The following is a 15,329-nucleotide window of genomic DNA, read 5'->3' as shown; positions in this document are numbered from 1 at the left end:
CTCGGCACTCAGCTTTCTTTATAGTCCAACTCTCACATCCATACATGACCACTAGAAAAACCATAGCTTTGACTAGATGGACCTTTGTTGGCAAAGTAATATCTCTGCTTTTTAATATGCTGTCTAGGTTGGTCATAGCTTTTCTTCCAAGGAGCAAGTGTCTTTTAATTTCACAGCTGCAGTCAATTTTGGAGCCCCCCAAAGTAAAATCTCTCACTGTTTCCATTGTTTCCTCATGAAATCAGCCATAGTGGAAGTCTTTACACCCCAGTGCTATGAATCAGAGCCTTTTTTTTTTTTAATAGAACCAGTTGTTGAGCATTTATCAGCATGCCACTGCTTACATCCAGATGCAGCCTTTTGCTCCTTTACATTTGGTATAGTGGAAGAGACACCCCACCTGTTATCAGAGGCTCTCCACCTCCCACTACCTTTGATAATCCATCGATCTCTTCCTCTGGCGTATTTAGCCTCTCCTTCCATACTAACTCCTCATCAACATTTAAACCTGCTCTAAACTTGTGCTGTCCCACACTGAAGCCACTCATCAGACATAGTTACTGAGCACTTGAAATGTGGCCAGTGCAAACTTAAATGTGTAGAAGACACACCAGATTTCAAAGATTTAGTATGAATACAAGAACATAGACTATTTCATTAATAATTTTTATATTGTTGAAAAGATATTTGGGATATAATAGGGTAAATAAAAGACATTAAAATAAAGTTCAGCAATTTCTTTTCACTTTTTTAAATGGCTTCTAGGAAATTTAAAATTACTTACAGAATTCACATTATTTCTATTGGACAGTGCTACCACAAACTCTCATCTTAAAAATAAAGTCTCTTCTTCTCCCTATCAGCCCCTCCAGTTACTGCCTCTCACAGTCAAAAATGCTTTTAAAAGTGGCCACTGTCATTGTGATTTTCTTTATTTTAAATAGATCTATTTATTTAGTTTTGGTTGTTCCGGGTCTTCGTTGCTATGCGGGCTCTTCTCTGCTTGTGGTGAGCGGGGGGCTACTCTCTAGCTGCTGTGCACCAGTTTCTCCCTGGGGTGGCTCCTCTTATTGCTGAGCATGGGCTCTAGGCATGTGGGCTTCAGAAGTTATGGTATGTGGGCACTAGAGCACAGGCTCAATAGTTTTGACACAGGGGTTCAGTTGCTCTGTGGCATGTGGGATCTTCCCAGATCAGGGATCGAACCCATGTCTCCTGCATTGGCAGGAGAATTCTTTACCACTCAGCCACCAGGGAAGCCCTGTCATGATTTTCTTACACACCACCTCTCTCCTCAACCAAAGATGATCTGCCTTCCTGTTCCACAAATCTACCAGAATCATGCTAGTTTAGGTCACTAATGCTAACCTAGGTCATTGCACACCACAAAGGACTGTCTGCGCCTTACCCTGCTTTACCCTGAGCAGCAGTTTGCAATGTGGCGTACTCACTTCATTGAAACACTTTTCTTTTTATTTTTTTAACTTGATTAAAGTATAGTTGAGTTACACTATTGTGTTAATTTCCACTGTACAGCAAATTCCATTATTCATATATAAATATATATATGCATTCTTTTTGTATTCTTTTCCATTATGATTTATCACAGGATACTGAATATAGTTCTCTGTGCCTACAGTAGGACCTTGTTACCCGCAAATTCCCAGTCCATTCCCCCCCACTGACTCTCCCTCCCCTTGGCAAACACAAGTCTGTTCTCTCTGGCTATGAGTCTGTTCCTGTTTCATAGATAAGTTCATTTGGAAACACTTTCCCATTGACAGCATACTTTCTTGATTTTCCTCCTACTGAGATGCTCATAACGCTGCTTTCCAGATTCCTTGTCAGCTCCTGTCTCTCCTCTACCTAGAATTCTGTGTTGGTCTTCTATAAGATTTTGTCCCTCTCATCTACTTCTAAGGATTCATTTTCTATTGATATGCAAGCAGCTCTACATCTGCACTTAAAGGTCTCACAGGCATCTCAACTTAAACAGGTTCAAACCTGAACTCAGCGTCTCCACCTCTGCCTGCAAAACTGGCGCTAGCTTAGGACATGGCAGTATTGGTAATGGTACCACATCTACTTAATCACTTCTGCCAGGACCTCAAGGACATTCGTAGCCCACCCTCTTCTTCCTCCACTGTGGTCTCTCCTGGTCTCTTTCTAAACTACTCATTGTGTCTCTTTAATTCTCCACTTTGCTTTAATTCCACAGTCCCACTCTAGTCCAAGCCACCATCAGCTCTCACCCGGACTTCTCCAAGAGCCTCTTGAATGGGTTCCCTACCACAACTTTTACCACTCTAATCCATTCTCTACACATCTGCCAAAGTCATCTTTTACAAACTTGAATAGGATGCTTTAGCTTAAAAATCTTCAGTGTCTTCCCCTTGACTTTGGCATAATGTCGGAAACCTTTAACATGATGTTAAGAGGCCACCCCAGAACCTATTCCTGCCTTCATTTGTAGCTTTGTCTGTTTTCAGTCTTTGCCTGCATTCTGTCTACTCAAACCACCTTGGACTTCTTTTAGTTCTTTGAATGCACCATATTATCTTGACTTGGGACCTGCAAATATGCCTTTTCTTCAGCCTGGGACCCTCTTCATCAGTTTTCTTTAACTGTTTGCCCATGTCCTAGTGAACCTTCAGATAGTTTGCTAAGCCCCCAAACTAGTTTTGTCTCCATCCGGCGCTCTCACATAGCTCCTGTGTTTTTCTAATAGACTCTGAACTCCATGAGGTCAAGGATCAGAGCCATCTGATTCACTTATGTATCCACAGTGCCTAGTACAATGTCTGGCACACAGTAGGTCCTCAATAACTATTTGTTGAACAGTAAAACATTATCTGACTCAGACTTCTCGTTTTGGAGATGAGGAAACTAGTATCCAAAGAAAGGAAGCAATTCATTCAAAATTACAGAGCCCAGACTGATATTCATACAGGACCAGAGCCTCCTGATTTCCAGGTCAGTCTTCTTTCCAGTACATCATGTGTTTGTCAATAACTTAGTAAACAGAGGGAAGTAGACTGAATTCCCTATGTTTTGAGAAAGCCAGCGCAAGCTCATGTTCATAAACACAGCTGACATAGTTGTTATTTTCTTTGTTTTATGTAAAAGGCCTGGAAGTCCAACCCAAAAGTAAACTCCGTATTTCTAAACCTACAAACTCCTACAACTTTTATTGCCTACAGGCCCCATTCTGCTTATTGTACTTCTTCCTTCCCTGCATTAACCAGAGGCATCAGCTGGTTCAGGGTTGAGCAATGCCTTCATTCCATGCTTTTTATCAATCCCCTGCCAAGGCAGCATGTCACATGTAGCAGAAGATTAGGAAGTGCTGTCTTTAAATAGTAGTGCTCAAGAAAACAATATAAGATCCTGTATAGTGCTGGGATGGAGATAGTGGAGATTTTTATAAAAATAACAAATTTTTTAGCTCTCACTTGTGCCAGGCACTAAATTAGATGGTTTGCATATATTTTCTCTTGTCTTACTAACTCTATGAGTAATTATTTCTATTGTTTCTGTTTTACAGATGAGTAAACCGAGGCATAAAGAGGTTATTAAATCGCCTAAGCCATTCAGTTAAAAGAGCCAAGGCTCTGATCTAGTCAGTCCAGAGCCCATGATCTTAACGGTGTGATATCTGAAAGTGAAGAATAGGTTGACCTGACAGGAAATACCAAAAAGTACAATTAAGGGAGATCCCAAAGTTGATTTATACAGATATCCCATCTCTGATTCATTCATTCATTGATCTATCTACTCATTCGTTCTTTTACTCTCTCAACATTACTTATTGAAAAGTCACATTATATCTATTGTTGAGGATGCTGGTAAAATTAATGGCCTCTCTCCTCTGAGCTCTCACTGTCTAGTGTAAGAAACATAAGTAAACAGACATTTATCCCAGTGAGTGCCAAGTGCTAAGATAGAGGGGGCTTTGGGACACAAGAGAAGCTTATAAACCAACTTAAAAGGACACATATGAGTTATCCTGGACCTGCCTGCCGTGCTTTCTTTACCCTGTGTACCTCTGCTCTCTCCTTCCTTCCCCGTTTCCCTCCAGGCTTTCTCATGCTTTTGGTGCTTTGCCGACATCTTCAGCCTCCTCTACTCCCGGTTTCAGACACATCCTCTCTGCTTGTCTTTGTCCTCCTAATGTAGGTTTGAAATGCATTCTGGCATAGCCGGAAGCACATCTGTACCATAAAGCAGTCTAAGGCCAACCCAAAGGCTAGACTAGGATGTGCATGCCCCACTTCTAATATGACTCCGATCTAGGAGAGTTGGAAATCTAAAACATGGAGCTTTAAGGAGTGTGGAGGACAAAATAGATGGAAAAATACCTGCGTCTTAGAAAATTTGGTTATTTACCAGCCTAAACATAGAGAAATTGACTAGTGACTACCCAACATCCCTTGGAGCTCAGTCATCATGTCTTGCATGTTCTACACCACTTTTTCATGATCTTATAGGATATTAGCCTCTGTGCAATGGGGGGATTTTTGGTTTTACAACAGAGTATAATAAAATATATCAGATTTGGAACATTAAAAAATGTTAATGCCATTACATTTTTATTTTTTGCTATCAATTATGGTGCCTGATCTGTTGACCAAAAAAATCTTCACAGTACAAAATTAGCTTTGAAACAGGAAGTGTAAATTTCCAAGGTATTTGGACCCTGAGAACTTTCAGGATCCTGTATTTTCTCAAGTTGCAATCTCCCCTCAGCCCACTCCTTCCTAAACTTTGTTTTTCTCCTACAGTCATAAATGAAGCATATTCCTGCTAAGGAATGTCTGTGGATTAGATGTATCAATTGAATTTGACAACTAAAAAAGAATTAGTGGTGACTCTTATTGATCAGTGTTTGATTTAATGGACAGGGACTTACTCACCCCTATATATGGAAGAAATAAGTCAGAAAAGGTATATAGACTGAAAAAAGGGACTGAGATTCTGGCAATAACTGTCAGGTGGAGGAAGACATTTGATAGGAATGATGTGGCAAACAAGATTAAATTAATGGGCAACTGAAGTCAGAAAGTGGCAATTATAATATTGAAAACACTTCAAAACCATAAGTCTCAAGCATTGGATGGGTCTTGTAAACAGACACTGAAGTCTTACATGATGATGACAAACCCCTAGATGGATAGGGAGATGATATCTAAGCCTTAGGCTCATTTGACATCAACAAGAGGCTAATGATGACAGCACAGAGATGCAGAGGAACTAAATATGATTATATCTCTATCGTTAGATGGCATAAAACTCAGAGTAGAGATTTTTGCTTGCAGATGGAGAAGCAATCATCCAGAAATGATGGTAAGGAGCCATGAGATTGTTAACATCCACCACCTTCCCTAATCCACCCACCCCACCAACCTGAAACATATATCCAAGTATTAGTAATGCTTGTTAACTCTTACTTTTAATAAAGCTTCTGGGAAAATAAGGTTTGTTTCAGTTGATGGGTAAATAGTAGTAGTAATAATAACAACAACGGGGTCGCTAAGAGTTGGACACGACTGAGCGACTTCACTTTCACTTTTCACTTTCATGCATTGCAGAAGGAAATAGCAACCCACTCCAGTGTTCTTGCCTGGAGAATCCCAGGGACGGTGGAGCCTGGTAGGCTGCCGAATATGGGGTCGCACAGAGCTGGACACGACTGAAGCGATGTAGCAGCAGCAGCAGCATGCTTTTAATCATTTATTTCATAACAATATACCTATACAATAGGTATTAAGATTCCCATTTTTAAAACTGAGACTCAGAGTGTTAAATGGCAGAGCTAGGCAAGGCACCCCACTCCAGTACTCTTGCCTGGAAAATCCCATGGATGGAGGAGCCTGGTAGGCTGTAGTCCATGGGGTCGCTAAGGGTCGGACACGACTGAGCGACTTCACTTTCACTTTTCACTTTCATGCATTGGAGATGGAAATGGCAACCCACTCCAGTGTTCTTGCCTGGAGAACCCCAGGGATGGTGGAGCCTGGTGGGCTGCCATCTATGGGGTCACACAGAGTCAGACACGACTGAAGTGACTTAGCAGCAGCAGCAGCAGCAGCAGGGTTTGAATTATGGTCTCTTTTATCACCAAAGCCTTTGTTCCACAGTGAATGGTTAAGAATAGAATTCCAAAACTGTTTGTCTCCTCATCTTTCAGTTGGGGATGTGAAGTAGGTAAAGTGTTTAATGGGGCTTCCCAAGTGGCGCAATGGTAAAGAATCCACCTGCAATGCGGGAGACACAAGAGACACGAGTTCAATCCCTGGGTCATGAAGATCCCTTAGAGAGAGTAGGAAATGGCAACTGGCTCCAGTATTCTTGCCTGGAAAATTCCATAGGAGCCTGGCAAGCTACAGTCAGTGAGGTCGCAAAGAATCATACACAACTTAGTGACTCAACAACAGCAACAACAAAGCGTTTAATAGAGTATTGGGCCATTAGCTGCCATTATTATTTTTGTTGTTGAGTTATTATTAATAGTAGTATTTCTGTCATAGCTCACTGCAGTACTCAGCCAGAAATATCAGCAGGACCATTTCTTTTTCAGTCAATAACAGATTATTAAATGGGTGATAGCTTGCAGTTTTGAAGTCTATAATCTGATGCTTTTAGCAAGAAGCTTGATATTTTGCCTTTGAGAAAACTCATAAGAGCCAAGTCAAACCAATGTAAGTAGGATGAATAGTTGCTCAACTATTCATTTTAGGGCCCAACCCCTTTGCAACCAGGCCCTGTATTAGGACTGCATCTCAAAATATCACAGTGGTAGGTATCCTTACCTATTATGGGACCTCTCCCCTCTGCCATGATTGTATGACTGAGTTGGAATAGGCTGTACCTTGCTGGGGAAACATGGTAGGTATATTCCCTCTTAGAGTGAACCTAGTTAAATAAAATAAATAAATAAAATAAAATGTACCATTGAGAGTAACCGGTTCATTTGTCAACTGAAAGTTAATCAAAAAAAGACATGTACATGGAACCAACAGATTGCAAAGCTGGCAAAGATTTTAGAAATAATCTAATCCAATCCCTTTATTTTGCTGATAAGGAAAGTGAGTCCCAGGGAAGGCTAGAGCCTTACTCAGGGTCATACAGCTGGCAATAATTTTGTTTGCTTCAAAAATTAATATGAACAGTCTTTCCATACATCAACGAATCTTCCTGCCTTTGTGAGCATAATATCATAACTATAATTGAATTTGTCTTTGATGGTGGAGAAAGCAAAGGGTTTAACAGGGCCTTAAAGTCATCAGAGCAAGATAAATTGTCTTGAACTAATGCTGGAGATCTATTAACTTGTGAGCTTGTCAAGGAATAGGCCTGGTCTTATTCGTGAGTTAAAGCAAGTTTCAAATCCTAGCTAATCCATCTACTAGCTTAGGAAAGTCACTTAACCGCTCTGAGCCTCTGTTTGCTCATTATAAATTTAGATAATAAGTCCTTCATTACAGAATGTTTGTGAGCATCAAATGAGGCAAGATATAGATACACAGTGCCTCACCAGAACAGACACTTAATTAGTGTATACTTTCAAATAACCTTCAGCTAACATCCTCCTAAAAGCTAAGGATACATCAATGAATAAGAAAGCCAAGGACCTGATTTCATAGAGCTTAGGTTCACAAGGAAGGAGTAGATGTGAAAGCCAAGGAGGAAATAGACAGGAAGCAAGGATGCAGATAAATTAACAATATAATTTCACATACAGGTTAGGTAGATTGATGCCATGTATTTAAAATTATAAATGAGGCGTGAGTCTTTATGTCATGATTCGTGATGAAGACTCACTTTCCTTTCTCTCATCCTTTCTTGCCTCTCAATTGTTGTTGTCACGGAGGTTACACAGAATACCAGGTGCAGGTCAAAAGATGAGTGTGTCAAAACGAAAAACAATATAAATAGGAGAACAAAGAGCCATTTTTTAACACTTGCTGGAGGAGAATCACATTGCTATACTTTGTTTTTCTTCGGAGGGGTCATGTGCCTCAGCCCACACATTAGCATGTGAACTTGTTGTTCCAGTCAAATGAGTCAGAGTTCCTCAAGAAGGCAGATTCATGTATTTCAGAGCTATGTGTCAGCACCTTTGAAAAAAGGTACAGTGTTCTGTATTGGTGTGTCTCACAAACGCACACACATCGATCACATGGCTAATCAGCAGCAGAAGTGGGATTTGAACTCAAGCCCAGGGGACTCAGGGCTTCCCTGGTGGCTGCCTTGAAGAGGGAAATGGCAACCCACTCCAGTATTCTTGGGAAATCCCATGGACAGAGGAGCCTGGCAGGCTACAATCCACGGAGTCACAAGAGTTGAACATGACTTATTAAACCACCACCACTAGGGGACTCAGGCACGAGGTTTTTGCATCGCAAGGAGGACAGGAGGGTCACGCCTGAGTGTAGGGCTAAGCAAAAGCCTGGAGTCAGAGGTGGGTCTGAATTCTAGCTTTACTGCATATTCGCTTTCTTACCTTGGGCAAATTCCTCATACTCTCTCCGTTCACTTCTTGGCCTATAAAGTGAAGATAGATGATGATATCTGTGTCATAGTCATTTTGAGAATTTAAAGAGTCGTACATAAAGTGACTAGTACAATGCACAGCACAAAGTAGCACCTGCAGTATCTTGGCTGAACTGGTCACCTAGCAACAACCATGGGAGTTGACTGCTGGGCCAATGGACACCTTGCTTTTTGGCTCATAAACTCCATCAGTTTAAAAAGAAATTGAACTTACATCCTAAATACATGGAAGCTTATTTATGAAAAAGTGTATACATATTCTACTGTGCTTGTAGATTATTTACACATAAAACAACTGAAATAGAGCTGAAATAAGATACTATTTCATCATAATAGCATCATACTAACATTAGGCAATAGTTGAAGGTACACTGTCTATGGCCAGATGAGTTTTTAATGATTTTTTAAATGATTATTGATGATTTCTAAATGATTTTGTATGTGCCCCTCTATATATCAAACAGTATTCTTTTTCTTTTTTTAATTAAAGTATAGTTGATTTATGATATTATGTTAATTTCAAGTATACAGCATAGTGATTCAGTATTTTTACCGATTATACTCCATGAAGTTATTACAAGATAAAGACTATGATTCCCTATGCTATACAATAGTACAGTATATGCTTATTGCTTATCTATTTTATACATAATTTATTTCTCTCAATCTCCTACTCCCATCTTACCCATCCTTCCATCCTTGTCCCGATTGATAAACACTGGTTTGTCCTCTACTGTTTTACATATGAATTCATTTGTATTATTTTTTTAGATTCCACATATAAGTGATGTCATACAGTATTTATCTTTTTCTATCTGACTTATTAGCTTTCCAGGTGACTCAGTGGTAAAGAATCCACCTGCCAAGCAGGAGACGTGGGAGACACAGGTTCAATCCCTGGGTCAAGAAGACCCTTGGAGGAGGAAATGGCAGCCCACTCCTGTATTCTTGCCTGGGAAATCCCATGGATGGAGGAGCCTGGCTGGCTATTCAGTCCATGGGGTCACAAAGAGTCAGACATGACTGAGCAACTGCACACGCACACTTGCACATAAACTCCCAACCTGGAACACGTAAATGACACACGTAGCAAACCCCTGGAAGCTGGGGACACAGCATGGAGCGCCCTGCTGGCCTCTGAGGTGGTGTAGCAGAACTCTCATCCTCCCTTTAGGAGACCTCACACATCTTATTCATGGCTGATGTGTGGACCAACCTTTAGAACTGGTGACAATCTGTATATTAAAGCTGAATTAATTTCCTCCAACTAAAAGTCATATAAGTAGCGCTCCCAATATTTTCTTCTGAAATCTTAGTAGGTCATCTCCAACACTCCCTTGGAGCGCATGTATGCTATTTTAGAAACACCATTAGGTGATCTTCCATTACCTCTGTCATGAATGTCACCACCCTTTCATTCAGCAGCTCAGCCAACATTCACCAAGCAACTATGCCCTTATGTGCTAGGACCATGCTAAGCGTGAGACTTAGTGACATGGTTCCTGCCTTGTGGGAGTCACAGTTTAGCTCCCACCGGGCCAGGTTGTGGTTGTTCTTCCCTGCAGACCATGACTCGACGCTGCCAAACTTGCCCTGCACTTTGGTGCCTAAGTCTAGACTACCTGCCAGCCTTCCCAAAGTCTTAAGGTCATTGTTCCTCTTCTCCTGGGTAGGAGGGAAAGTATCAAATCCCCTGCTCCCCAAATTGCCGAAACTTCTGTCTGCCACTCTCGGAATCCCCTTCTTCTCCATGGGTGCTGATGAGCACCTTCCTTTCTTGAACCTGACTTCCCTGGGTACCTCCCCCAGTGTAGCCTACAGCCCTCCGGTGGCTCCCAAGCCAGTCTGGAAGACGTGAGAACTGGGAGTTCCCTGGGCCTACACAGGCCTGGTGGCTGCCAGCGCTGCTCCAGGGAAGTGGTGAGCTGCGTGTGCGGACTGGTATCTCGGCCTTGACACGGCAGGGAAGGGTCATACCCCATGAATGCGGTCTTTCATGGCCCTGGTACAGGGCTCCTATTTTTTCTTACAGAAGTGACGATCAAATGTGAACTTTCATGGTTTATTTATAGCTCGGCCTTATAGAGAGAAAGAAAAGAAGTGATTAAAAGGCGATTTTGCCAAATATTTTGTTTTCAAAAGCTCTCATTGTGTGGGCAAAAAGGAAAGAGAAAAGTCCCTGTCTTCGTTGTTTCTGTCTAGACTCCCCAACAAAGAGGGTAGCGTGCCACAAATCCAGATTGTCCGGCTCTTGCCTGCTGACAAAAAGAATGAATTTTGAGGCCAACTTCAAATAAACCCTTTTGAACAGAAATACATTGTGGGGGGGAGGTGACTATATTTAGCACGTGTCAGCATGTCCATAATAAATTCATATTGTTATGCTGTGGTAATTTCCAGATTTACTGCAGCCAGTGGGTTCATGAGGTTTCAGTTTTATGTTAATGATTTGGAAAAATGGGAAAACTCAGCAGTGCTGTTTCTGATGACAGCACCAGTTCTCTGGGTATTCTCCATATTGTGTCGAATACCCTTAATGAGCCCTGCCTCCCAGAAGAAAGGAGAATGACCACGAGTCATTTTGATTGCCTCTAGAAGCATCAATTTTTTTTAGAGTGCAGTTTTGTTTTATTCTCCTTCAAATGATCAAATCCCACTGTAGCAAGTGAAGACAGAAAAAAACAAGTGAACACTAAAAAACTAACCACCCATGCTCCTGAACCTGTTGATTTTTTTAATATATTTTCAACTATTGTTTATTATGCACATATACATAATTTTTGAGACAGAATTGAAAAACAACTATATTTTTTACTCCCACTGTCCCTTTATATCTGTGTACTTTAGCTAGTTTCTCTCTGGCCTACTTAAAAATTTTGGTAGTCCCATTACTTTCTTAAGTAAGCAGAAAGTCACTTAGATAATGTGGGTTTTATGGTCCCTGTAAGTCATGAGACATAACCAAAATTCCAACATTAGAATACCGAGAAATATATCATGCTCATCACTTGAACGTTCATCTAAAGATAAGACAGCTCCTCATTGCTCCAGCCAGGACTGCTGGGGATATGAAGAGATGGCTGTGATTAGATTCTTCTGTTTTTCCTCATTCGCTTTCTCTCCAAGAATATGTTAGCTTTCTTCTTGTTCTTCAGATGTGGTTGGAAGCTGGAAAGGAAGAGAGTTAAGGGGTGTAGGAAAGTTCTTATCTTGAATAGCACTGTCATAAATGGGCTTGGTGCTAAGTCAAAAATGTGTTTACAGCTGGGCTCCATTGCAGATTTTTTAGGGAGACTCTCCACTTCTGCAGACATCTCATTGTATCTTGTCCTTGTCCTTCTCCATTCTAGTAGCTCTTTTAATTCCTTAAAAATCCAGTTGGTTGCCTCAAGCTTCTTTTTTCTCTTTTTTTAAATTGGAATATAATTGCTTTACAATGTTGTGTTTGTTTCTGCTGTACAGTGAACTGAATCAGCCATGTGTACATATATATCCCCTCTCTCTTGGACCTCCCTGCCATCCCACCCCCATCCCAACCATGGAGATCACAGAGCACTGAGCTGAGCTTTCTGTGCTTTATAGCAGGCTCCCAGTGCAGACTCCCTCTCCTCATTAGATGGCCATACTGGCCAGGATCTAAGACAACCCACAAAGCCCTCTCACCCGTGGCCACCTCGGGTCTGTGGAAAACAGTCATGCCTTTTGAAGTCTGACAGACACTGGCAGAACTCGCTGATCCCAGGGCAAGCCTCCTTCACTTCTATACCAAAGCTGCCAGCTAGCACTTCTCCAGACAAGAGGTACACTCAGCCCAACCTGTCCCACAACCTCAGGGACATGTGTCCAGATACCAGTTGATATCAGTGAAACCATGCTCTCACCCTCTCCCCTGGAAAGAGCCCTGATGCTCAGTCCACACACAGCTCCCTCCTAAAATTCCACCTCTTTTTCTGACCTTCCACATGGATGAAAGGTTTCAGAGTTGATTTATGGGTCCTCAGCTACCCTTTCAGGGTGGTCTGTTTCCAGCTCACTTTGGTATCTTATATCTGTCAACTTTAGCTCTCAGACAAAATCTTGCATTTTAACATTCCTTCATGTGTATGGTCCTTAAGTTCACTCATCCCATAGACATTTGCTGGGCATGTATGATACACCAGATGCTGAGTTTGGCAGTGGAAATGGTTAAAAGAGTTGCTGCTTAAGGAGCAGGAGTCTAGTTGGGGAAGCTGATGTGGTAACAAAAAATTGTGGTACTGTGTCATAAATGCTATGATAGATGGAAGCATAAGTTTCTAGAGTGGCAGATAACTCATTCTAGGTGGGAGGCAGGCAGTGAGGATGAGTCAGGAAAGACCTTCTGTGGAATCAGTACCTGAGCTCAGCTTAATGTCTTAAATCTGTACTTTTGTGAGAAACAAAATAACCTCTTGTTAAACCTTTGAAATCTCTATTGCTTTTATTCGTCAAAAATTTATTTTAAAAATAAGCAAAAGTAACATGAAGACAGGAAGAAAGAATTCCCTGCTATCTGCCATGTGTCTACACATCCATCATGGTGTGAAGGGAAGTGACATTTATGATGCTTTTTGTATAATACAAGTTTCCTGGATCCCACCCATGAAGGCGGTCTTGGAATGTCGGCTCAAGTCTAAAGCCTAAGCCCAATGCTGAGGATTCCCCCAGGGTATTTTCAAGATTGAGAGCAGGCAGGTCTGCCCTAAAACAGGCAGAGCAGAACAGAGTACCGCTGTGAAGGAAGAAGCGAGCCCAAAATAGGAGACCTAGTGGCAAAGTTGGTGGGGGGGATGACTGCACCCATCTCAGCAACACATGGGACTTGCTTTAGAGGAAATCAGAATTTAGTTTATGAAGGAGAACGTCTGGCATACGTTGGGGTGAGCAGAGCTCTTTAAATATTCTTGCTAAGTGGAACAGCAGTGACCGCACTAAGATATGGTTGCTCTTTTACAAACTGTCTCTAGACTGCCCTTTGTTGGTTCTTATCCTTTCACCTTGATTCCCTTTTCAATAACTTTTCATAATTTTTCAAACCTCCTCCTTAGTAAGTCTGCTGTTTTTTTCCTTCTGTCAGTGGGCTTCTTACTCTCAGCATTTCTGATCTCCCAAACAGCACTTTCAAAACCCCTGGACACCAGGAAACCAGATAACTAGTCAGAATGTCCATGGCATCCTTGAGAAAGAGCTGGTAGAACATATTTGCCAGATTGGAAATATGTGTAAGTGATTAATAGATGAAATAAGTGATTAGTAGATGAAAAAGTATCAAGTTTCTTAATCCTTGAATAGCTATTGAAGTTTATCTGCTTCTAGCATGGTATTTATCACATTCTATTTTGATCGCAGTAAATGTCTTTTCCATTCCATGGTGAGCTCCTTGATGAAAGGACCACTTAATTCTTCATCTCTGTTTTCCATATATAGTGAATGCTGTGCTTGGCACATGGAAGGGGCTCAATATGTTTTATGAATATTTCAGGTACTAAGATTAAGCAGCAAACAGACATATCTCCCAGCCTATGTAGCTTACATTCTGGTTAGAACGAAGGATGAAGAGACAGAGAAGGAATATAAACTAGTAAGTACATGACTTGTCACACAAGAATTAGTGATAAATAATAAATATAATATTTATAGAATTGTATAAGTACATATGTATGTATATGTAAATAAATAAATCACCAGTAAAGTGGTAAGGATGTTCAGGGAAACACTTGGGCATGTTTTGAAGATGCCCAGGGCTTTCACATTGTGTGTGGTAGCCAGATTCTTAAGTTTCTTTCCTCCTCTGCTAGTATGTGAGTTTCTCTAGGCCATAGAGCATGTCTTACACAAATCTGTATTCCTAGCACAGTGTCTGGTACATAGTAATTAATACATGTATAGAGTAAGAAGTTGTACATATGTGACTCCAGAATGACTACATCCTTAACAATAGGAGTTCAATAGCTGTTCCCAAGACAGGACCTCTTCTGAGGAGCTTTGTCATGCTATTGCTTGCAATCTCCCCAAAGTCAAGACTTTGGATTCCACAAAGTACGGGTTCACTCTACTCCCCTAACTTTCCCACGGACTTAACAACATTGAGAGACCATCCAAGGAAACCTGACCTCTCCTTTCATGCAGTGGAGCCAATGCAATCTGTGGTTGATCTTGCTGCTGTTCATTCCAACCATGTCCACCCAAGACACCGCAACTTGCCGACTGCCCACCTGCCCCACTGTAAAGACAAGAATGTCCTGAGGTCAAGTCTGTTAGGCTCAGCCCAGAGGTCTCACATCTGTACTCACAGTTGCAGAGACTACTGGGAAAAGAACTGAAAGTGAAATGAAGAGGTCTTAAATATTCTGACCTAGAGTTTGGGTGCAGAGTGGCTTCTGTTCAGTTACTGTTGTGAGTTAAGTGGACAACAGGCTCAGTGGCAGATTATGTTACCTTCTCAGGCCCTCATGTCCGGGCAGTGGGAAGTGGAAATAGTTCCCTCCCATAGCCCCCTGCAAGCCATCACAAAAGTGCTTTGCCTTCCAGGATCTTTATGCACTGGAGGTCTCAATAGGCAATCATTTATTAAGCCCAGGCTTGTGGTGGTAGATGTAACTTTTAATATTCATTGGGTTTTCATCTTAACACTAGAGATATTAAGTTGAAAAAAAATGAACTCACTGAATCTCTTAAGGGGAAATAAATTCTCATTAACATGTTTTTGCCCGTGATAGGCCTCACTTAGGTTTTAACTTTCCAACTTAGCTGTGTTC

General features: G+C 41.4%; 1 protein-coding gene and 1 long non-coding RNA gene across 11 annotated transcripts in view; one reads left to right on the top strand and one right to left on the bottom strand.

Moving 5' to 3' along the window:
• The window catches only part of FGGY (FGGY carbohydrate kinase domain containing), a 523,600-nt gene that overhangs the window by 482,667 nt on the left and 25,604 nt on the right, over positions 1–15,329 (top strand). For 7 of the 10 annotated variants that reach the window (XR_003033849.2, XM_024989463.2, XM_024989462.2 and 4 more), the window contains one exon: positions 14,054–14,152. The exons of the other annotated variants lie outside the window; for them this stretch is intronic. Coding sequence is in view for 6 of the 7 variants with exons in the window: in XM_024989463.2 (XP_024845231.1) it covers positions 14,054–14,152 (99 nt within the window). In the remaining variant the exon portion in view is untranslated. The remainder of the gene's footprint in view (positions 1–14,053; positions 14,153–15,329) is intronic. 10 annotated transcript variants of the gene reach the window in all.
• On the bottom strand, positions 5,701–8,947 carry LOC107132328 (uncharacterized). Its single transcript, XR_001497627.3, has 3 exons — positions 7,740–8,947; positions 6,810–6,912; positions 5,701–6,254 (listed from the first exon to the last, which is right to left on the bottom strand). It is a non-coding gene; the product is annotated as an uncharacterized lncRNA (long non-coding RNA).

This window comes from Bos taurus, chromosome 3, assembly GCF_002263795.3.
Source record: "Bos taurus isolate L1 Dominette 01449 registration number 42190680 breed Hereford chromosome 3, ARS-UCD2.0, whole genome shotgun sequence".
NCBI lineage: Eukaryota > Metazoa > Chordata > Mammalia > Artiodactyla > Bovidae > Bos > Bos taurus.
Note: the sequence above shows the minus strand (reverse complement) of the source record. Positions and strands in the feature narration are given on the sequence as shown.